Consider the following 25,529-nt stretch of genomic DNA (forward strand, 5'->3'; position numbering starts at 1 on the left):
GGTAGGCTTTTCGTCTTTCTGTTTCTTCGTTGCATTTCGCGCGAGGTAGAGCTTCCTCTTCGGCTTCGCTGGTTCGCGTGAGGTAAGCTTCGAACGAGTCGGTTGCCATTGCCTTTCTAGGGTTTACTTTTCCTCTTCTGCATTTCTTCGTTGTTGTTCTGCTTCGCGTGAAGTTGAGTTCTACAAGTATCGAAGCTTCTCCGTCTCCTCCGAAGACGTTGTTCCGGTCGGATCGATAGTTGCGACAGGAGTTCGCCGCGACGGTAACGATATCTCTTCCCTTTCGCGCGCTTCATACGCTAAATCCGTAAACCGTTGTCTGTAAATCCCTAAATCCGCCGAACGACGGGATTTAGTAAATCCCGGATTTTGCTCCGTAAATCCGGGATTTTCTAGGGATTCGGATTTGCTGTGCGCTCGGAAACCGTTTTGCAGGATTTACCTTAAATCCGGGGTAAATCCGGCTACAAATCCCATACCAAACAGCCTCGTGTAAAATGAGGTGCAATGCCTGCTGGCGGGAGTTGGAAGGCCAGGCGATTTCAACCACCTGTGGCCACCTCTTGTGTATCCAATTAATCTTGTTATTAGTTATTTCAAAAAGAGATTGCAGTTTAATAGAAGCACATAAAAGTATATACATACTTGGAATCCTTAATTAGTGGAGTAAGGCACAGAAGATGCTGGAAAGATACTCAGCAATGATGGTGCATGCCCAATTTGTGATCAGGTTCTCTCAAGAAGGTAATTACTGTTCACTTTTCTTACAATATGTCAGTATATATGTATATTTCATGGAATTTATCAATTGCTGTTCAACATGATGACTAATTTATTGTCTAGCATAGCTCAGAATAATTATACCTAGTGCATTCTAATTTTACTCCTGATTCAATAGCTCTTTTATCATATAGAAGCAATTATATAAGAACTACTTCATCTTTCTGATTTTTTTTTTGTTGCTTTAAGTTTTTCATGCTGTATGAGTTATTTGAGCATTATTATTAGATGGCCATTCTTATATATATATATATATATATGAGGAATTGCTTATCTGCTAGTTGTAATACTTATCCCAACCTTTGATAAAATAATATCTAAATCATTTTATTGTTTTCTATCTGGCAGCCACATGCGACCAGTGGATATCAATCCAGGTGATGAATGGACAAATGTAAGAAGAAACTGTATGAGCAAACCTTACAAGTTTTGCAACTTTCTTCCCTTCTGATTATAAACTCAATTTTAGATGGCGATGGCAGGAATATCTCCACAGATACGTATCCTATACTTCTTTCATAAACAAATTTGCATGCATATTTTGCCATATAGTGTTAGGACCGTTAAAGCCAGGGGAAGCTTTAACGTTGAACCTTAGTTTCTAAAATAAGGTCTGACCCACAGCTCAAATGTCCAAACCAAGGTATTGCTCGGCACAGTACGAGTTCTATGCATTTGATTTCGTCATGCAGGCAGCCTGACTTATCAGTTGTCCAATTGAAGTGACAAATACTGCTAAAGATTCATTGTGATGGAGTTGATGTGCCTTATCATGTCAAAATTATGCCATTCTATGTTAGGAAAAACTTGTTTATATGGTAGTGTCTATGATCTTGACATAAATAATAAGTTTATGTGCTAGTAACGATTATTTGGACATAAATTATGAATTTAATTTTTTCATTAAAAATAGAGTTTTTTTTTTTTTTAAAACCGCATAAGGGGCATACAAGTTAAAAACAAAATAAGGGTACAAGTCCTTAATGAATCTAAAGCCCTCTAGAAATACAACAATTAAAAGAAAACCTATGAGCCAAAGATTCAAACTAAAGACAGGAATCTAAAGAACAAAAAAATAAAGCAAAAAGAGCATCACTTCTTTCTAGAATTACGAGCTCTACGTTTTCACTTCTTTTAATAAATTCCGTTCTTGAAGCCAAATCATCCTCATCAAAATCTTCACCATCAGCTGAGGAATTATCGGCTTGTAACCAGTCACCCCTCATCACCTCACTATCCCTCGAAATGCGAGACTGCATATCATCCTTGGAAACAAGGGATAATGGCACATTCAAAAGTGGCTCTTCAAAATTTTTAGACAATGGAACATCTCCGTCTGAAAGAGCACAAAACACAGCATTGGTATTCAAAATAGCATCAAAACCACCCCACCCCTACCATCCATCTTCTTCCCCAAACCAACAACAATAGGCAAGGTACCCTCACCATCAATACCAACCGAAAGAGCATCATCTGTCACATCAGCAGTCTAAACTTCATCAGGTGAGACAAGTAAGCAAGGGGTAGTGCAGGGAGGAGCAAACGACTCAGGCACAACAACTGGTGCAACTAATGCATTCACAGGAACAACCTCAACAGCCAAGGGGTTTTGCGGCATGTCAATCACCGCAACAACATCCGAGTTAATTAACTCAACAGAACAAACAACATCAGCAGACAAACCCAAATCCACATGTGCCAAAGGTTGGACACAAGTACCAGAAACCACCTTATCAATCTTAGCCACATGAAGAGCCACAGGTTCCAAAACTGAACCAATCCCAGGTGTGGGGACAGCAACAGAATGAGGATGCAACACACTACAATCAGCTTTTGAATGACCCAAAGTTTTACAATGACCACAATAGAAGGGGAAAACTTCCACTTCCACATTTTGAGCATAACCCAAAGTTTCAGAACCAAGCCAAACTTGATCTGGATACCGCTTAGTAATATCTAACTCAACAAGTACACGAGCAACTGACGGTCTAGTACCATTGGCAGTAGCATTATCAATCTTTAAGGGTCGACCAAAAATGGACCCCAACCCTTGAAAAATACGGGAAGAGAACAAATGAGGGTGAAGGTTAGGGAAAGAAATCCAAATCGGAATGATAGGAGATTCCACAAAAACGTCAAAATGTGGAGACCATTTAACCAACTTCATGTAACAGTTGTTAACAAAATAGGAACGATGAGCGAAAACTTGATAGTAATCCAAATCATTCCTAAGTTTGATCAATACATTATTCTTGTTGAGAACAGTGACTGAGAACTCATCATTCAGCTTAAGATTGAAGAAAAATTTACGAATTGATTCTAGCGACGGACGACTGCCGGGAAAATTCCCGACCAAGGCAAACTCAAAAGGCGCAACTAGGGCATTCAATTCCTCATCAGAAATCAATAAAGCAGGAAGACCTTTGCAGGAAGAAACCTTCAAAGCTGGAAAAGTCGAAACGGAGGAGGTCCCGGACAGGACCTCCCGAATAGAACGAGACTGAGAAATTCCATCTAGAAAACCCAGGTTACGCAAACGACTAGCAGCCATAAGAGGGGACAAGAAGAAATCAAACCAGATGAACGCCAGATGAAAAGCCGCTGAAGAGGGCAATGGCTGGAGTGTCCAGGCAAAACTCACATCCTGGAACCTGCAGGATCAAAACTGCGACGGGAGTGCGGGCCTTGGCGTGGGAGCAAAAATCGGAAACGGGTGCAAAGATAGACGGAGATGGCAATGGCAGGAAACGTGGCCGGCCTCAGCATGGAGGCCGGGATGGCGACCGGACGGGAGCGAGCTGCCCGGACGGCAGCCCGAGCGGCAGCCGGAACGGGAGCGGAAAAAACCCTAGCGCGTTGATCATTAAAAATAGAGTTATTTGTCATTTAAATTTCATTTTTTAGATGGGGAATTTACATACATAAAACTTTATATCATGATATTTATATATTTAACACCCAAAATTTAAATATTACATGACTACCTCCTATAGACAACTTTAATATCACCAATGTCACTCCTATATTTCATTCCTACCACTCATTCCATCCTATAAACTTTAATTCTTCATTCACTTTACCTATAATATTAAAATTTTGAGTGTTAGATATGTAAATAGCATGATATAAAGTGGTATGTATGTAAATCCCCTTTTTTAGATTTATTTTACTCAATGTCATTGAGTTTGTTAGCAATTTATTAACAATATGTTAGTAGTTTATTAATAGTTTGTTATCATTTTATTAGTGATTTGTTTGCAATTATTCAAAGTTGCTTATGTCTTCTATCTATGAATATGAAAATTTTGTGTCATGCAAGATAGTTAATATATAGAGTAAAATTTTATGTGGGATGTGAATACTTTCTTTTTCATCATCTAGATTTAATCATTGATCATGTGTGAGATTTAAAACTCTTCTAAGAGAGATTTTTTATTGGTTTAAGCTTGAGGTTTGCTTATTTTATTATTATTTTTAATCATTTATTCCTTTTTAGTATTTTAGTTTATTTTAAGGCTTCTTGTATGCAAGGTATAAAATTGAGTATTGAGGTGTTCTTATCCAGTGAGGTGAGGTGTAAGTCTCACATTAAAAAAATAGTGCAAAGTCAAATTACTGTTAAGAAGTAATATATTACTATATTAAGTATTAAATTATTAACTATTAGTATATTAAAAATAACCTATTAAAATTCTAATATTATAAGAAATAACACATTGCACAAATATCAAATAACAAATTGCGCAAAATATCGTATAAAAATTACGCAAAGTAGAAATGTGATGCAAACATCAAAGTAACATTAGATGTCAAAGTAAAAAGTAAGGTCTATAACATATTATTTCAAGATATAACAATTGAAATGAAGTTTAACATAATAAGTTTATCTCTCCCACTCATACTATCATACATCCAAATAAGAATATAATAAGTCACTAATTAGATGTCCTCAACACTCTCTTCACTTGAGAGATATTTGTTAGAGTCATTATCATAACTCCATTATATTCCTCTTTCCTAATAAGTAATAATCAATCAGAAATTAATAACCCTAATTAAAGTTTAAAACAACTAAAAAACCTAAATTTTTTTATACTTTTCCTTTTATTTTTTAATAGCTTGTGTTAGACATATTTGCCTTGTTTTCATCCCTATCAAAGAAATCAATATTTCAATAATATTTCGATCTTGTTGCAAATTAGATGGTGTGATTTTTTTTATTATCATCCATAAAATATTCATCATTTGATATTATATTATTACAAAATAAGGGACCCTTGTCATCCTTTAAGGCCATTTTTATTTTTCAATCTCTTGTTGTACATGATTTACATCTAGAAGTTCATCTTTAAGATGGTGAGACGATTTCTACTATTTGTATGAATTTGATTATTGGCAATCCAATTTTGCTAACATCTAAATGATGAATATGTAAGTTTCATGAAATTAATAGTCAAATTGTAGTAGCAATGGAGTGTCATCATCAAATTGGATACATCATTTAAACTAAATTCGGGAAAAAAAACATAGTTAGAATTGGGAGTCCTTTTGATTTCAATCAATTAATATTAAAAATTACCTAGAGATTGTTTTGCAATTATATATTTGGCTTGTTGTAGTCCAAATAATCTTCTCTTATTTTTGAGTGGTGTAAGTTGCATATCATCACTCGTTATCTCAATTGAGTCAGCTATCAACCAATTTATGGAATGATACAATCTTGATTTGATCTTTGGATTGGTCATTTATTCTTTACCATATTGGAATTGAGGATTAAGGTAATATTTAACAGCATGCAAATGATGATGGAGTTAAAGCTCCCATTTCTTATCAATGAGTTTTCAAATATTCTTATAGTTGGGCTCATCTTCTTCTAGGTTACATGCTATCAAATCATACGCCTCATCCATTGCATTACAAAGCCATAGCTAACTTTTTCTTTGCATTAACTATGCCCATGACATGAAAAATTGGCTTTGTTGTTGTTATTGCATGTATAACACTCAACCTAAACCTTTCATTTAGAGTAATATTTCTACATTCTTTCCCCTAAAATTTGTTTTCCAAAGCACAAATAAGTCAATTTGTGGAAGTGAATGTTGCATCTAAAGATTGCCTTACTTCCAACATGCTTTGTAGAGTCAAATTGGTTGTAGCAGGCTATAGGAGTTCCTTTTTGGAGATTTTTCTCATCAAAGCCATAACCCACGAATGATATTAGATGAATCTATCTATTTTCTTTGTTTTGGTCGAGGCATTTTTGTGCTGAGGTAAGTCATTAAGGTTTTTGATAGGAAATACTTGAGTTCGCAAGTAATCCTAACCCAAATCGGTGAAACTTCAACAGCAAAACTGCTGTCCACAGGACCACAGCAGAAAACAACAGGAAACCGGAGAAAATTGGGAGAAACACAATAGAAACTCGTAGGAAAAACGAAGCAAACACTTTTATTTCAATAGAGGATTAAAAGCACTTGCAAGATACAACTTTCCTTCAATTCGAGAGGAAGGAAAAACTCTCCAACGATCTCCGACAAAGCCAAGAGCCCAAGAACACCAAACCCTAGATCTCAAAATAATTCAAATTCAAGATGAGAGCTAATTCTCACCATAACTCCTAATTAAAGACAAATGACACTTATAAACTTCCTAAAACAGCCCCCAACATTCAAAATTTCCCTCCTAAACTCACCCAAAGCCGCGTGGCTTTCCTCTGGTTTCCGCTCAAACCCGCGCTCCCCCTCTATTTTTCCGCCTGGAGTAACAGTGGACCGGTCCGGGCTAGACGGTTCCAGCCGGCCCCTCCTGGGCCGGCGTAACATTACCGCCCTCCCAAAGAATCACCTTGTCCTCAAGGTGAAAATCAGGAAACTGATGTTTCGTCCTCTCGTATGGCTCCCACGTAGCCTCGTAGTCTGGAAGTTTCTTTCACTGGATAAACACTTCTTTAGTTTCATCTTCTTTCTGGCGAACACCCCTCAGCTAACACCCCTCAGCTCCAAGGGTTCCATGATCACCTCTAACTCCTCCGTAAGTGTCGCCGGTAGCTTGGGAATGGTGATGTGATCACCAATGGCCTTTATCAACTGTGAGACGTGAAAAACCGGGTGTATAGTTGCCGATGGGGGTAATTTCAGTCGATATGCGACTGCCCCAATCTTTTCCATCACTTCATAAGGACCAAAGTACCTTGGAGCTAGCTTTTCATTCCTCCTGTTGGCTACTGTCTTCTGCCTGTATGGATGGAGCTTCAAGAACACCTTCTCCCCTACCTCAATCTGGATATCTTTTCTATGCCCATATGCTTGCTTCTTCATGATTTGCTGCGCCCTCAGCAAATGCCTCTTTAACTCCTCTAGCACTCGGTCCCTCTCCTCCAAGTACTCCTCTACTGACGACACATGAGTACTACTGCTCCCAAAGTGTACCAAGTATGGGTGATCCCGTCCGTACAACACCTTGAATGGGGTTATGTGTGAAGCCGAGTGAAATGACGTGTTGTACCAGTACTCAGCCCAGGATAGCCACTTTGCCCATAGCTTTGGTGTCTCTGAAACAAAGCATCTTAGGTACGTCTCCAAGCTTCTGTTGACTACTTCCGTATGGCCATCCGTTTGTGGGTGGTAGGCTGTGCTTCTCTTGAGAACTGTTCCCTGCAATCTGAATAACTCCCTCCAAAAATGGCTGAGGAACACCTTGTCCCTATCTGATACGATCGCCTCTGGTACTCCGTGCAGTCTAATCACTTCCCTGATAAATGCTGAAGCTACTGTCACTGCAGTGTAGGGGTGTCGGAGTGGAATGAAGTGTGCATATTTGCTCAGCCGGTCCACTACTACCAGTATCACCGTGAACCCTTCTGACCTGGGTAATCCATCGATGAAATCCATGGACACTTCCTCCCAAACTCTGTTTGGAAGTGCCAATGGTTGTAGTAAACCTCCTGGAGCCATGGCCATGTATTTGTTCCTTTGGCAGACCTCACAACCCGCCACCATCTCCTCCACGTCTTTATGCATCCCCTTCCAATAAAGTTCTGTTGCCAGCCTCCTGGAGTATGTTTAGGATGTGGATCGACATTCCGGGGCATCAAAATCTCCCTGATACAAGCAAGTTTGGTCTCCTCTCCAGTGAGTACCCCGGGTGGCTACCTGGTTTCCTTTCAGTAGAGCTCAGTCATGAAAATTCTTCCCAAAAAACTCTCATCTCTAGCGCTGTTCTTCTCTTGATGCCCTTCCCAATCAAGCATCAAGAACGCGATTTAGGAAGGGCAAATTGTTTTTGTAGGTCCTCCATACATTCTGACAAGGCATCTGCCGCTTGTTCTCACTCATGGCCTGTACTGAATCTCAAAATTGTACCCCAGTAATTGAACAACCACCTCTGATGCTCTTCCGTCACCATCCGTTGTTCTAGACAGAAATTTCAGGCTCCGTTGATCCTGTCTTGACATATGAAGTGTCTTCAAAGTAGGTAGGGCCGCCATTTTTGGATGGCCAGCACGATGGCCATCAATTCCCTCTCTCATATACTGATTTCATCCTTGCTCGAGTAGTCAATACCTAGCTGAATAAGCGACGGGCCTCCGATTTTGCATAAGTACTGCACCAATCGTATTCGGATGCATCTGTCTCCACAATGAATTTCTGAGTAAAATATGGCAAGGCAGGATCGTACTGTAGTCATTTGCCTTCTTCAAGCTCTCGAATGCTGAGTGGCTGCTTCTCCCACAAGAACCCTCTTTTTCAACAAGCTCCGTTAGTGGCCATGCTATGGTGTTATACCCTTAACAAATCTTTTGTAATAACCTGTCAATCCGAAATCCCCTCAGTGCCTTCAGATTTTGGGTAGTGGCCAACTTAGCATATGCTCAATTTTGGATTGATCAGCTGCCACCTTCCTCTTTGATACCCCATGGCCCAAGAGCTCTACACTAGCTTGTGCAAAGATCATTTCTTTAAATTTGCCCTCAACTGATGCTCCCACAAAATCTCTAACACTTTTTTAAATGTTCCAATGTTCGACCTCTGACCTGCTGTATATCAGAGAGTCGTCAAAAATACTAACTACAACACCATCTGAGATATTGGTTTGAAAAACCTTATTCATCAGGGCCTGGAAAGTAGCGGGGGCATTGGTGAGAACAAAAGGCATCACCAAGAACTTAATAAGGTCTTCATGAGTTTTAAAAGTCGTCTTGGAGACATCTTCCTTCTTCATTCGAATTTGGTGGTAGCCCGATTTCAAATCTAACTTATAATTCACCCAACACTCGTCGATAACTGGTATAGAAACTTGTCAGGTACATTCTCCTTTTCGAGTGCTCTGTAATCTACACAAAATCGCTAGCTACCGTCCTCTTTTCATCCAACAGAACGGGACTAGAGAAAGGGCTGATGCTGGTCTGATGATCTCTGCCTCCAGGCATCTCTCTAATCAACATTCATTCATCTTTTTGGATGAGGGGTAGCGGTAAGGACGTACACTGATGGTGAACACCCCGTCCTAACACAAATAGCATGCTCTCGCTCCTCTGCGGTGGTAATCCCTGAGGCGGCTGAAACACCTCCTGGAACTGCTGAATCAGTGGTTGAACAGAGAGGGGTATATCTCCTCCTCCTCCCTCTTGCTCCCCCAAACTGTGGCAATTCCACCAAATAGCCTCCTCTTCGCGCTGAATGGTACGGATTTGGATTTGAGAGAAACCCCAACCTTGGTCAACCAGTGTCACCCTGAATCATCCTCCTTCTCCCCCTATCACCAATCTATCTTCAGTGTCCCCAATTGATCTAGTCTACCCCCAATATACGCAGCCATTCACCTAGGATGACGTCAGTACTACCCAAGTCCAAGGGAAGGAAGTCCTCCTTCACCTGAATCCTTGAATCTTCAACACCACCTCTCTACAAACTCCTCTACCATTTCCCCTTTCCCGTGCCCATCATCACCCATAGCCTCCTGTATCCACTAGCTCCATCCCAAGCGACTCCACGATCTGGGTGGAAATGAATTGATGTGAATAAATGGATAGATTAATTCAAAACATTGCCATAATCAAATTTAACTACCGACAAAGTAAAGGATTAAATCGTTCAAAGTAGTTAACTGCTTAGGCGAAGATGTGCGCTTTGAGTTAACCAAACCAACTATCATTCAGAATAACGTAAAACATTAAATGCTCATAACAAAAGATCCTGCAATTAATAATAAAGAAGTTACCTTGAGTAACCTCTCTCTCTCTCTCTCCGTTCACTCTGGGCTTTAGCGGAGAATAAGGAACATGCGAGGATGAAGAGCACCACTATGATGAAGGCGATGAAAGACTTTGTTGCGAAAGGATTCACCGAGAAGGTGGTGGCGGAGACGTTCAATGATAGTCCAAGTGTGCCACGAAATTGTCGGTCAAAGATACTTGGAGGATTGGGACGACTCGCTCTAAGTATCTTCGACTGTGGTTTCTTCTCAAATCCTAGTGCGAAGCAAGGCAGCGTAGATATCGATGCTCCGTCGGCGTGGAAAAACTACCCCACTTAAGCTCCGATCCCATTCAACATGAGGCGAGCGGAGGAGCAAGGGAGGGGTCGGCCAAGAGCTAAGAGAGAAAAAGAGAAAAATTCTGAATTTTATTTCAGATTTCTCTTAGTTTTGGAGGGAGAGATTAATGGCAATGAAAACCTCCCAAATTTGAATTAGGAGGGGGCGGTATTAGGGGAAAATAAAGGGGAAATTAATGGGTGCTTATGTGGCAAGTAGAGAGAGAAAGGTGAGGAGAGGATGGCCGGCCAAGCAAGAGAAGAAAAGAGGGATTTGATTAATTGGTGGCCCCATGAATTTATTAAAATCTGGATTTTAATTTCAGAATTTTAATTAATTGGAAGTTACAAGAAGGTAGGAGGGAATTTGATTTGAATTTGGGTAAGTAATGCTCATCAATAGCTCCCTATTTAAGGGGTCAAATTAGGAAAGCAATAATAGGAATTGATGGCTGAATTCAAATCCCTCAAGCCATTGACGGAGATCGGCTGAGATTAGCCAGGGAAGGAGAGGTCGGTTGCTGGATGAGGGGGAGGGGACGGCGGCTGTGCTGGGGTCGGCGGCTGGCCCAGCCTGGCGGCAGGAGGGGGTCGGGTAGTGGATTCGGCGTTCGAGGGGATGGGAAGGGCGGCTGCAGAGAAATTGAAAAGGGGAGAGGGGCGGGTTTGTGAGTGGAACAGGGTGGGGAGGAAGGAAAAATAGCGAATAAACACGATAAAACCAAGAGCTCACCGTAGTGGCTGTTGGGTGTTTCGGATGGAGCCTCCCTAGGCCTCTCTCTTTCTCTCAAGCTCCCAAGCAAGAAGACAAAGATAAATTTCAGAAATTTCATCTACAAACATTAACCTCATCACAACAAGAAGAGACCCCTTTAATAAAAGTCTCAAAGCATGAAGAAAAAAGACTCATATGCCCCTTGGCTACAATAAACACTACGCCTACATAAGGGCGAAATCGTCACTAGTACAGAAATAAAAGATAGCATGAAATAAAATAACATGATAACATCAAAAATATAGCTCCCGATCGTAGCCGTCGATCTAACGATTCCTTCGCGATAAACCTGCCTAAAATGTCTGTAGATGCACCTCATCAGAAATTATGGGTTGCCCACATCGATCAACACCACCACCTCACGGTCAGCCATCTCTCCTCTCACTTTCATAGTGTGACTCGGAGTGAATCCACTACAGAGTTCAAGAGACTTCTGCCACATCCAAGTGCAACTTCTCTTCCCTCCACTTCAGAATTGCTCTCACGTTCTCCTCGTCTTCCTCGTTATCAAAAACAAGGAGAACCTGAAGAGTACGGTTCTGCCTTATGCCCTGACATATACTTCTCATCACATCGGAGCATAACCCTTTGCTCTCTTTCCTTTACCTCCTTCTCAGTAGCTTTTTAACTGTCCCCATTTCCTCCTCCACTAGATCTCTTCTTGGCACCTCCTCTGGTTCCCTGGGCTACCCTTTGGAGGGTAATTCAACGTAGTCATCTGTACGACCCGACCCTGAGTAGTTGCATCGAGCTCCTCTTATGATCTCTTCTGATCTTCCAACCAATTGTGCAAGCTCCATAGCTTGCCTAAGTTCCTTGGCTCCAGCACTCTGATAGGCTGTTCGTATCTCGGTTTGAGCCCTTCATGAAATTCCCTCAGGGCCGATTCTGAGATGTGATCCAAACGGCTAGCCAAGTACTCGAATCTGTCCGATAGTTAGCCACAGCCCCCTCCTGAGTCAGAGCAAAGAACTGCTCATAGAAGTCTCTCCCCATTGACTCGGAAACGCTCTACTAATAACAATCCTTGAAACTCTCTCCAGTTTCTGATAGGCTCTCTCCTGTCTCGCACTTGATACCATGCAACAGCTTCCCTTCCAGACACAATCCTGCCGCCGTCATGCTTCTCATCATCTGTCAACCCGTTGACTGCAAAGTAACGCTCCACCTTGTATATCCAGCCATGGCATCTTCACCCTCAAAGATGGGCATCTTCAACTTCCTCACCTTCGGATCCCTTCCGTTACCCGGTACTCTCCATAACCTCTCATTCCTCGAAGAGGAAGTGCTCCCAGTTGCCCAATCATCTCTCCGGCATGGTATCCAAATCCGTCATCATATTCCCCTGCCCCTTTAAAATTCAGCACCTCGACGCTGAAACTCCTCTCTTCTTCGCAAAATCTGCACTTTCGTCATATTCCCTCTCCTACCTTCAAATTCAGCACCTCTTCGATCAATTTCCCAATGCTCATCCTCTCTCTAGAATGTGGCTCTAGAGGTGGCATGTCATCCTCTCCCTCAAGGATTCAACTTCCGGATTCTCCTCCCCCGAAGCGGGTTCGGATTCCCTCCTATGCCATGGTCACCGATAGTCTCTCTTGCTTCCGACGCCGTCGGATTAGTCTTCATCTCAAGTAATTTCTTCATCATCTCTTCCATGGCCGTGAACTTCTCATCCACCTTTATTATTGGCGGTGATTTCAAGAATTTTTCCTCCAAATTGATTTTAATTGCAAATTCGCCTTCTAGGACTTCGATCTTCTTTCCGGCTATTTTTCTTTCTACGAGTCACAAGAAATCTTTCTCCGAATGCCAAAAAACCCGCTGAAAGTTCAGGATTTCAGTCGCTGATGGTCCCAAAACGATGCTCTGATACCAATTTGATAGGAAATACTTGAGTTCGCAAGTAATCCTAACCCAAATCGGTGAAACATCAACAGCAAAACTGCTGTCCACAGCAGAAAACAGTAGGAAACCGGAGAAAATTGGGAGAAACGCAATAGAAACTCGTAGGAAAAACGAAGCAAACACTTTTATTTTATAGAGGATTAAAAGCACTTGCAAGATACAACTTTCCTTCAATTCGAGAGGAAGGAAGAACTCTCCAACGATCTCCGGCAAAGCCAAGAGCCCAAGAACACCAAACCCTAGATCTCAAGATAATTCAAATTCAAGATGAGAGCTAATTCTCACCATAACTCCTAATTAAAGACAAAGGACAATTATAAACTTCCTAAAACAGCCCCCAACATTCAAAATTTCCCTCCTAAGCTCTCCCAAAGCCGCGTGGCTTTCCACTGGTTTCCGCTCAAACCCGTGCTCCCCCTCTGTTTTTCCGCCTGGAGTAACAGTGGACCGGTCCGGGCTGGACCGGTCCAGCCGGCCCCTCCTGGGCCGGCCTAACAGTTTTCTAAAATCAAATCTATGCATTGTGCTACATAAAGTGTCCAATACAGATGTTTTCTTTTCCCTATCAATTTATTCCCAGTTATCTTAGAAACACTATCATTATTTATAACAATTTGTATCACAAAGTGCTCTCCAATTTTGTTTATGATTCCATCAAAAAGTCCAAAAATGTATTTCACATCCTTGACCTGATCAAATTCTTTAAAAAAATTCAAGAGAATAGTGTCATATGGATTGATAATCAAAATATTATCAAATTTCTATTCTTTATATCAGATCAGCCATCACACAGGATTGTTAATCTAGTTTGACTCTTAATCATAATTTCTTTAATGACTTTTTCACTATTTTTCAGCTCTTCATTCAATACCCAGGTTCTCAAATTATACATAAATGAGAGTTTCAGGCCTCAACGATAAGCTCCTATCGAACATATCTTTTTGAAATAAGGAGAGATAGTCATATTAAATGTAATGCCATTCTCATTAAAGAATCTTCTAATATACATACAAACATGTTTGTGTGCATCCCTAGAATTATAAGGAGGCATTTTTTAAGTTACATTCTTGCCACCGTCCTTTGTCATTCTCCATGCATACCACACATTGATTCATGGGTCCTCTTGTACCTATACTTAACATTGGTGGCGAAGATGAAGAGGGCTTTTTGCAATTATGCTAATTTTTATAATAAGATCTAACATCTATTCTATCATCAAATTATTGTTGTGCCCAATGGCTTGACATTGTCGTCTTGTTCATATATGCTTGGATATCCTCTTTCACCTACCTTGGTACCTTGAAACACGGTGGAACATTTTTGTGCAAGCCATAAAGGCGCTCCTTTATTCTTAACCCCCCATTTAATAACCTTTTCATAATAGTTGCTATTTATATAAACTTATATTTGTAATTCTATCCAATGTCAAATTGCACATTATGTCTCCATTCCGGGTCTTTTTTATATCTCGTTTCGCTTTTATCCTTCCCTCTTCACTATTTTAGAAAAACTTTAACAAAATTTTAAATAAAAAATGTGATGGAACTTGAGATGTGCAAAATTCAGAATCCAAGAAAACAGCCCAAAAACAATGGAAAAATGGAAGATTTCTTGGATAGAAACACTCACAAACACTTGGATTACTTAAATAACAAAAGACTTACAAGTTTCCACGGATACAATGCTCTCAATTCGAGAAGAGAAGCTTTCTCCCAAGCCCTAGATTAGAAGAAAGCTAAAACAGCCACCAAAACAAGATGCCTCCAAAATAAACCCTAACTCCCCTTAAACCCTCACATGATCCCCCCAAATTACCCTAATTACCCCTAGGGCAAACAAATTTCCCTCCCTTATTCATTTGGTGGGCCCCTTGGGCCCACCCGCCCCCCTTCCTTTCCTTCGGCCGACCGCCCAGGCAGGCGGGTTCTCCGCCTGCAGTAAACAAGAACCGGCCCTTTTTGGGCCGGTGTTGAAGATGGATGGACCGTCCTGTCCGGTCCATCAAAATGTTTGAAAAAACAAATAAGAAAAAATGAAAATCTTAAATAAACAACTAAAAAATTTAGATTTATGAAACACAATTTTTTTCTAAAGATACTGGGATGAAGAAATGTTGTGGAGAAGAAACATGACTTGTAACCCTTGTTCGAAAAGAAGGCCTGACAAGGAAGATAAAGGTGTTCGATGGCTAGGAAGGAGGTGACAAGCAACGGTGAGGAAGGGGCTGGTTGGCTGGTATGTGTGAGCTGAGAGAGGAGGAAGGTCAGGGACTTGCAGCTCTTGCTACCCATAAGTTAACTAATATTGGTAGAGATCCTTGAGCACACTGATTAAGGGTTCTAACCATTGGATTGATTATTTGATGGCCCTTAGATTGTAATCTATGTGTCTCCTCTTCTAGCCACTGACTCTCTTGGTAGGGTTGTAATCGGGCCAAGTCGAGTATATCATGGATCATACTAGGCTTGATCAAACTATAAGTTGTTAAAGTTCGCCATGAACTCTAGCTAAGCTTTCACATATATCTTTATGCATGATCTCTTTATGATTATCTATGATCCAGCTTGGCTTGTGCATGGCTTGCTTAAATTAATCAGACAAATACTTATAAATGAATTTTCATGTTATTATTATATTAACAAATAATATTATATATCTAAATGAGTAAGAAATTTAATAAATTTGAAATTAGTATATAAACTATTTGACATGAATTAAATATGATAATAATAGGATTGAAAAGAAGTATTATAGTCCTATGAAGGATAGCAGCGTCTAAATAGTATAACTGAAAAGAAGATACTAGGGCTGTGAACTGATGTGTTTGGGAATATGCATTGAGGGCTAAGACAATGTATCGACTACAGGTAATATGAGAATAAGATGTGTTCACCTGGATTCCCTTTTAGGTACACTCTAATTCTTAATATGTGTGTTGGAAACGTTGAGTTGAGTGCTGAGATGGAGTGCTTATAAATTATGCTCATAAATGCGTCAAACGTAGTCAGGCTAAGGCAAAGATGTGTTCGCCTCTAAAGGCTCTAATTCTCAGTGCAATCCTAACATTGCTCTCATATAAAAACAACACTCGCGGCCTAAGCAGCCTGACTGTGGATATTGAAAATGATAAAAATGTTGAATGATATGTAAAAAAAGAGAAAAGAAGAGATGTTGAAAATAACTTAGCCTGGTAAATAATTATATTATATATTAATATTAAAAAATTTGAATTTAAAAATTTTGGGTCGAATTTTTTAAGAGCTACCATCAAGCATGGCATAAGCCTTTAGCAAGTTGCTTGTGAATAAAAAATAAGTTGTTTGCGAATGTAAAGAAATAAATTGAATTCTGTTTGTATTTGGTTCATTAAACTTTCGAGATTTTAAGTAATATTTAGAGTTTAATCACTAATTTGAATGAACTTGAATGGGTATTTATCAAGCCAAGTGCAAGTTGTTCATTAAGTGCATTGTGTCATTTATAGTCTTACCTCTTGAAGGATTTTTTTTTCTTTTTTTAAATAATTTTGATTTATTGTCACCGTAAATTTTTTGGAAAAATCTATATATACTTCCACAGTTTGGATATATTCAAACAATTAATTTCTACAAATTATTATATTGACCTTTAAGATTTGCAAACTATGTAATCCCTCCTATTGCACTTTTTATCCAACTTCTATTAGCTTAATATTTAAATGATTCAACTATCTCAAAATTCGTTCTTATCCTGATAATACTTTTATTTTTATGAAGTATCTTGAAAGGCAATATCCTAACGTTCTACAGAACCATATAGCAATTCAACTAAAGTTTCGGTTTAGATAACATGGATTTTGGCTTTCCTTGACACCCAAAATGCAGTCATGAAAACTGCATATCGTAGTGTTATGTTCTACATTGGACAAAAGGAACTAGAGATGCAGTACAAAATGAACAAAATGGTTGGTCAATGCCGACAGAAATGCGAGTCCATGCAAGAGAAGTTCACTGAAAAGCTGGAGCAAGTGCACGCTGCTTACCAAAAAATGGCAAAAAGATGTCAGATAATGGAGCAAGAAAATGCAAGTCTAACAAAAGATACGCAAGAACTCCAGGAAAAATATGCTGAGAAATCTAGGTTAGTATATATGATTCTCCCATATGTACTGTATACGGGTGATTATTTATAATGGAAACAAGCAGGCAGAAGAGAAAACTTGAGGATATGTATGATCAGTTGAGAGGCGAATATGAGTCTATGAAGCGTTCTGCAATCCAACCTGTAAGCAACTTCTTTCCAAGAACTCAGCCGGACTTATTCTCGAGTATGGCCAACATGATCGATAGCAGAGATCCTACTAGACAAGGTAATCAGCTATCACTACTACTAATAATTCTTTATGTTAAGTTTCTTGCCACATCATGCCATTAATGGAGGATAGATAACAGTTTTAAGCAGTTAAATAACTTTGCTTTTAAATTGTATAAGCTAGTGTTTCTATGAAAGCTATGATCTGCAAGAATGTTTTCATTAGCTCCCCAGAAATACCAGTTGATTAATCTGTTGCAGATCAACGATTAGTTCTTACTCCTAAATCTCCAGGGCAAAGAGAGGAAATTTGGCCTTCGGTGAGACAAAAGAATTCCAGCGGTGCTGCATTTGATCTTTCTGAGGGATCGCCAGTTAAGATGGTGCCGGTTCCTGTTGATGCTAGAGCGAGTAAGCCTGCACGGCCATTATTTGGCGCTGGTGTCAGCAATCCTGCTGCAACTTTGCGTAATCTCATTATCTCTCCCATGAAGAGGCCCCAATTATCACGGAACCGCTCCAATTTGTTCACGTAATGCATCTCTTCCTTATTTCTCTTTTTTCTGTAAGCTGGTGTAATGACATTGTACAATCCCTGGCATGCAAGTACCAAACCAGTGTTCCTAGCAAAGGATTGAATAGCTGAAACATAAAAACCTTAAACTTGAGCTTGAAACAACCATTGTCCAATTTATATGAAAATTTGGCTATTCTCTTCAAAATTTAATAATGTCTTTTTTCATATTGGAGATGTGATAATTAGCTCGCTGATTGTTCCAGTTGATTTTCAGGTTATAAGATGGAAGAAAACAACATGTTGCTGGTTCTAGAGTTAAAAACAGTAACAAAGTTCCTTCACTCACTTCTAATTTTTCTTCTCATTTTGTCATCTCTTTTCTTCCTTTCATAGTAGTTGAACATATTTCATGAGGTTTCAAGTAGATTCTGTACCTTATACTTCGATGAACTGTTTTGGAGAAATTTTTTCCATCTTCAAGATTACTTATTGTGGCGGGCAGTCTTTTTCTTTACACTGCGAAAAACAATTTTTAACAGGCAATGGTAGAAATTTTTTTTTTTGGGACATTTAGGCCAATTAAGGCAGACTTACACACATATCACATACACAAGACTCGAATCAAGATCTCTTAATTAGTAGCTTAAGCTCCCAACTAACAGGCCAAGATGAGCTGTGTATAATCTCAGAATTTACTTAGAAAATAATGATGCTTGAACGATTTTCGATCATATTATCAAGTCATGAAGCTGGCAACTGGTATATTATGAGAAGGAAGCTCCGTGACACTGTTGTTGAGCCCAATCTGCGTCTTTCTATTATAGGTGGAATTGAATAAGCCCACTTAGATAACTAAAAAAATCAATAAATGTGCGACAGAAAACAGAAAAAGAAAGAAAAAAGACAAGCATAGTAGATGAAATATAGTATGGGTTATATCAAATAGCATGATAGTATAGAAGCTCCCTAAAGCCCTAACTATTTTCCTATGCTGTTGAACCTGTTGCTTCTCCAGAAATAGTATCGGCAGGGTTAAGTTGGCTTTCGAGCACCACAAGAAGGAAATGCGAGGGCTGCCGCCGGATTGGATGGCTCCTGTGATCAAGAGTTCTTCGTGAGACTGAGTTGAGTGTAATAGAGGAGGAGCGACACGAAGCTTTGCTGTCATTCTTGTAGATTTGATGAGTGAAGAGTTTTTCCTTTCTTTTGGGTTCCAAATTTGCTGAGATCTCCACCTTCTTAGTATTTTTGAGAAGAGAAATTGGTTTATTTTGTAAACAATATCAGTGTAGTCTGTAACATTTGATAGTGAAATTTTCAGGTTTTTTTTGCCTCATTGATATAGATTATTCTTAACTGAATCATATACAATCAGTTTTGTTTTTACTACTTAGTTTGATTGATCTCTTTGTTGCTCACAAACTTAAATATTGGATTCTTGTTTTTGAATGTTATCATTTAACCCCTCACAAGAGTTATTTTACTTCTTATAGGTCTATTTTGATATTAAAGTAGTGCCTAATATTGGAGTTCTATATTTATGTGAGCATTTTATTTTTGATAAGAATCACACATTGAAGTTTCCTAATAGAGTGCATAGGACCGAGAATATTTTGAACTATATTCATTCTAATAACTTGACTTCTATTAGCCTTAGATTAAGGCTTTGTTTGGGACATCATTTTTGCTATTTTATAAAATTATTTTTAAGTACAAAAATTTCTAATTCAAGAAATATTTATACTAAAAAGTCGTTTTAGAAAGCAGCAAAAAAGTTGTCCTAAATGAGTTTAAATGAGCCGGCTCGAGCTTGACTCGTTTATGGGCTCGAGAGCCGAGCTTATCGAGCTCACGAGTCAAGTTCGAGCTTGAGCCGGCTCGAATAATTATTAATATTTTATAAATAATTTTATTTTATTAATTAAATTTAAATATTAAAAAAAAAAGAACTACATAAGTTTTATTTAAATTTTAAACATTGCATCTTTTTTTCTAAACCCCACCTAAGTTTTAAAAATCCCGCTTAAGTTTTAAAAATTCCGCCTAAATTTTAAAAAAATCCTGCTCATGGCTTGCGGGTATGCTCGAGCTCATTTATAGTGGGATGAGCTCGCTTTTCAAATTGATGAGCTGAGCTCGATAAGACCTAAACTCGACTTGTGTACACCCCTATTCCTCCAATAGCCAATAACACCTAGGAATGAAAAAATTATAAATAATTTCTTGTAAAAGAGGAGGATATTTTCATCATTTACCTTGCCTTTACTTTTATATGATTTTTGTACAATCCTAGCAATTATATAGCTAGATCGACTTGTGAATATATATCTCAATATTAAAAAAATATCTCAATATAAGAATATTATAAAAAAGAAAGATTAGACATTCCTAACAACATAACTTTTTTATGATTCCAAGGAAACCAAAGTACATATAATGTGCCCTACAATCATCAATAGCCAAACTTTAGTTAGGAAGAATATTATTACTTTCATGTGGTACAATCAAGATGAACTAGCCAAGTACCCCCTTGGACCAAGTAGGTTCTAAATAATTTAAACAAAATTATATAGCTTATGTCCAACTCCATCATGACCATCCAATTCCTTCATGATGTGCACTTTCCATTTAGATCAACCTCATTAAAGGCATAGATATTGGCACTTGCCATTCACATTTGCATTTCAAAGTTAGAAGCCTAACCTTGTTTGTCACTTTTTTCAGACCAAATAATAATACTTGGCATGTCAAGTAGCATAAATAGAAAAAAAAATCATTTTTTTTTTGCTTTTTTCTTTCTAAATTAGCTAGCTTGCAATACTGATAATAGTACCTAAACAATCAAGCTGACTAATTATTAAGAATGAAGAGGACTTTATGATATGTCTTATCACTTATAAATAATTTGTTAATATAACAATTAATTTAAGCCTATATATTCATAGCCCTGCATTGGGTACTCATATTCACATCCACCAATGTACCCACCCATACCCAATGGGTATGGGTGGGTATGGGTATGCCTGTGATCTTATGGGTGGGTACTCAACATCAGGAGATAAATCGATTTACATTGCTAATCATTATATATCTTATATTATTGCAATCCTCACTATGTAGTGTGCAGCTATCAAGCACGTTGCGACTACGGTAAATTCTAATATGCGGCTTGAAAGTTTACAATTAGAGTAAAAGGCAACAAGCCTCAAGGCCATCAGTCTGTGGCAGACTGCGTTCGAAATGCATGAAAAGTGGGTGGATATAGGTGGGTACATCATCCCGAATGTCACCATGGGTGGGCTAAGCCCGTTCGAGTAAAGCATGGGTATCCAACCAGGATCCCATGTAGGGCTTTGCTATATAATCATTTAAACAAATTAATGACACACTTTTAGTAGTGATAATAGCCTTATTTAATAATAATTATTTTATTAATTTTTTTAGCAAATATATTACCCAATGTTCTTAACATAACTACATTGACATGATTTTTTTTTAAAACTTTTAAGGTAACATTAACTTTAGTAGCTTGGTAACAAATTTCCATTCTAAGTAAAGAAAAAGTTCTATTTTCTGTATGGGCTATAGGCTTGGGACCTATAGAACCAAGCAGTGATTATTTTGCAATATTGATAGGTGACATAGCATAAGACTATTCACTATTTGGCCCTAAATTGTCATATTTAGAAGTTCTTCCTCTAGTGTGAGAGCTAGTAAGTCCAACAAGACACTAAATGGAATGCCTAAAGAGAGACTAGTTTTATGCACTTATTGGTCTATATTATAATTATGTCAGGTTGTCTTCAATATTGTAATATGAAGATCCTAAATTTTTGAAGAGGCCTCGGGTAGGGGTGTTTAAAAATGACTTGACTTGTGAACATGGACTGAGCCTAGCTTGAAAAATATGAGTTAGGATTGACCATTTAAGAAACGTACGTATTGATTTTGGCCAGAATTTTGACCCATTTATTAAATGGATCGGGTTCGGGTTGACTCGCAATTCTAATTTGATTAGAAAGTCATTCATTTTATTTTTTTCTCAACTTCTTTTGCTTGTTGGTATGATCTTCTTATTTTTTATCAATTTACGTTAACTATATAGTTAATAAATTATATATATTTTAATCAAAATTAGTTATTAGGTCATTCGTGTTGCTAGTAGGTTAGGCTAGGGTCGATTATTTTGACATGTTTATTCAATTAGTAGGGTTCAGGTTCAGTTTGAGTGAATTCGGGTTGGACTTGAACCCGGCCCGCTAACTTATTTTGACACCTTTAATCTTATGTTTTAGAGATAAAAATAATGATTTTTTTGTAAATTTATTAGCATTCTTTAGAAGTAGATTTGAATAACACCCTCATGCACGGATTCCTATTAAAATTTATCTATAGGAATTTTTATGGGAAAGTTAGTTTCAATGGTTATCTTGTCAAAAATATTGGTAAATGTTATGAAATATATCGAATGAGGGAGGCTAGCCTTACTAGCAAGAGGGATTAGTGAAAAACAATAACAATTAGGAAAGTTCTATAGGAATGTTCCATATTGAAGTTTTACACATTGTGAAATTGTAGTGCTCAATCATATTAATTGTGTTTTGAGTTATGCTAGCTTTGATGTTTTACTAGTATATATGCTATAAATTAAGAGAGAGAGAGAGCTTTGAATACAAACCTCTATTCATAATTGCCACTAGGGTTGAAGTGAGCTAAACCGACTCGAGCTTAGTTCAATAATTGGCACATGAGCCAAACTTGATGAGCAAATGAGCTAAGACAGAACCAGCCTCAACACGACTCGTTAGCTTACGAGCCAGGTCGTTTAAAAAATACTAATATAAAATATACTTAAAATATATTGAAATTTAAAAGTTCAAGTATAAAGCTATTAAAAATGTTTAAAATTTATGTCTCAATTTTTATAACAAATTTTTTATTTATATTCTAATTAATTATTTCTTTATTATTTTATTATAACAATTTTTTGAATCATAATAATTTTCTTTCTTTTGTTATAAACGTGCTGGCTTGAATTTGTATAGTTAAGCTTGAGCTCTAGCTCAAACTCGATTAATTAATCAAGTTCAAGCTCAAATTAGAGGTGACTCAAGTTGAATTTTAGTATTTTTAACTAACTCAAGCTTACAACAAACTACTTATGAACATATTAACGAATTCAAAAGGAATTGAACACAAACATGATAATCACGAATGATTTCAAACATGAGCTGAGCTTGAACAAACAAAATTTTGAATGAGCTGAACACGAATAAACATTGAACTCGCTCAAGCTAGGCTTAATTATAGCTCTAATATCAATAATGTAAGACATTTAGGCTTCGTTTGGGACGACTTTTTAACTGCTTCTTAAAGTAGCTTTTTAGTACAAAAATTTAAAATTTTGGTACTAAAAAACCGCTTTAAAAAGCAATAAAAAAGCCGTCTCAAATAAAACTTTACTCAAAAACAATATGGCCTTTATAGAAATCTCTATCATAAGCAGAGCATGAAGAAGGAGACTGGCCAGCCCGCTCTGCTAGTCTCAACCAACCATGCCAACAATTTCATTGACTAAATATATGGTCACTTAAGCCGAAACTAGTTCAAATTAAAATCAAATTAACTTATGCTTAATCAAAATAAATCCACAATTTCTTTCTTCTATAGGTTTTAGAAAAAACCTTGGGACATTTAGGTTTTGTTTAGTACAGCTTTCCTTATTAGTTTCTAAATTAGTTTTCTAGCACATAAATTTTTACTTCAATAAATTTTTATACTAAAAAACTGTTTTAAAAAATAATCCCAAATGAAGCATTATTTAATATATAACTTAAGATAAAAAAAATATTATTGGAGTAGGAGAGCCCAAAGCCCTGAAAATTTCTTTCAAATTGATCATGAGGGCAAGGAAGCCACCTTAAATTTTACTTTTATTGTCTTAATAATGACATAATAATATTAACTTAAGTTAATCATGAATTATTTAGGTGGTCATCCCATCTAAAACTCAGGCTCCATTTGGGATAGCTTTCTTATTGCTTTCTAAAATATTTTTTTTCTAGTATAAAATATTTTAGTTTAATAAAATTTTGATCCAAAAAATTGCTTTAAAAGCAATAAGAAAACTATCCCAAACAAAATTTTAATTACCTACAAATGTAGCCAAGGACAACCATAGCCCAGCCCTGAACTTTCAATCAACATATTTTGCATGAGCAAGAAGACAACAGGAAAAGAAGCTGTAAAGGAAGCCATTGGCATTGTTAACTCAGATCAGTTCCTTTTCTACATGCTTCCAGCACATGGAGAGTACTCTCTCTCTCTCTCTCTCTCTCTCTCTCTCTCTCTCTCTCTCTCTCTACATATTTCTCTTATAAATATCATTTTCTTTGGTCTTCTATAATCACTTCAAATTCTTATCTTTCATTATTGATTTTTTTTTGAAATGATAACATAATGGATATCCCCTAAACCTCGAATTTTTATTTGATCCGGTCACCTGACATAGCTCTACGTTCGGACGCCAGTAAAATAGTGTCACGTGTTCTCACTATTTACCGTGCATCCCGACAACTCGACCTGGAACGGAGACGGGATTGCTATGTTCGCATGTTGTTAGGTATTGCTCGGTATTTTCTCGATATTTGCTCGGTATTGGTCGATTTTTCTCGGCAATAACGAGATATACCATTATGTGAAGACCAATACCGAGTAATACCGAGCAATACCGTGTTTTTCTCGGTATTGCTCGGTATTGCTCTTCACAGAGCGATATTTTTCATTATTGCCAAGCAATACCTAGCAATACCTAGCAATACCGAGCAATACGCGAACATAGCAATCCCGGGTCAAGTCGTCGGGCCGCACAGTATTGAGTAAGATCACGTGGCGACATGTTATTGACGTTCGAACGTAGAGCTACGTCAGGTCACATGACCTAATAATTGTTCCTAAACCTCACACTTAAACTAATGCTTTGTTTGAGATATTTTTTTGCTGGTTTATAAAACTGCTTTTTAGTACAAAAAGTTGTAATTAAAAATTTTTTTTACCAAAAAATAGTTTTAGAAAGCAGCAAAGAAGCTGTCCCAGACGAAGTGTAAATATGATAAAGGAAATGAATTATTATTTTTTGATGAAGACAGCAAAAGGACAAGTCGTATGTGTTGAAGAAGAAAGAGCTTGTGATTGTACTTCAGAAGGAAGAGATTGGCATCATACAATGACTTGTCAGGGCTGATTATCCGTGTTGGAATGGCTTTGTCGCTGCTAATTAACCCGTTTAAGCTAGTAATTAAGCCCTAATTAGAACATTTGAACATCATTAATCCGTTCATTAAACCTAATTAAAGCTTAGTTAAGAAGGGTTTTATGGTCAAGTCATGATGGTTTAAAATCACAAGTAACCCATTTGCTTTCATGTGTCATGTCGATATGCACACAAATTATTTGGCATTTTTTCTTTTGAAAAAATTGAGATTTTTTGCTTGACAACACTTAAATATATCTTATCATATCATGGACATGATAGTCATTGATTTGAAATATTTGTTTCTTTCTTGATATATCACTAGAAATTTCATCAAGCAAATGCAAAACCTAATGCAATAGTTGAACTAATAACTTCAAGAATCAAGTTTTGGAGTACCTAAACTTTGATTTCAACAAACTCAATGATAGGAGTCTAATAACACTAAAAACATTTGAATATTATATGTGGGTT

The 25,529-nt window shown here is 37.7% G+C and overlaps 1 protein-coding gene across 7 annotated transcripts; it reads left to right on the plus strand.

The window, feature by feature from the left end:
- On the plus strand, window positions 1-19,139 carry LOC110105916 (E3 ubiquitin-protein ligase CCNB1IP1 homolog). Of its 7 annotated transcripts, none has more exons than XR_003701204.1 (9): window positions 1-567; window positions 672-744; window positions 1,129-1,174; window positions 1,250-1,280; window positions 16,860-17,115; window positions 17,181-17,344; window positions 17,581-17,818; window positions 18,067-18,127; window positions 18,819-19,139. XR_003701204.1 is itself a non-coding variant. In XM_028696134.1 (9 exons), the coding sequence occupies exons 1-8, from the start codon at window positions 498-500 to the stop codon at window positions 18,082-18,084; spliced, it is 885 nt and encodes a 294-aa protein (XP_028551967.1). In that variant the 5' UTR covers window positions 1-497; the 3' UTR covers window positions 18,085-18,127; window positions 18,819-19,139. The 7 variants fall into 7 exon arrangements, 6 of the variants coding, with proteins under 6 accessions (XP_028551967.1, XP_028551968.1, XP_020691261.1 ...); XM_028696134.1 differs by having other exon boundaries at window positions 18,078-18,127; XM_028696135.1 differs by having other exon boundaries at window positions 668-744; window positions 18,078-19,139.
- The last annotated feature ends 6,390 nt before the right edge of the window (window positions 19,140-25,529 follow it).

The sequence above is a fragment of the Dendrobium catenatum genome, unplaced genomic scaffold (assembly GCF_001605985.2).
Source record: "Dendrobium catenatum unplaced genomic scaffold, ASM160598v2 fragScaff_scaffold_716, whole genome shotgun sequence".
Lineage (NCBI taxonomy): Eukaryota > Viridiplantae > Streptophyta > Magnoliopsida > Asparagales > Orchidaceae > Dendrobium > Dendrobium catenatum.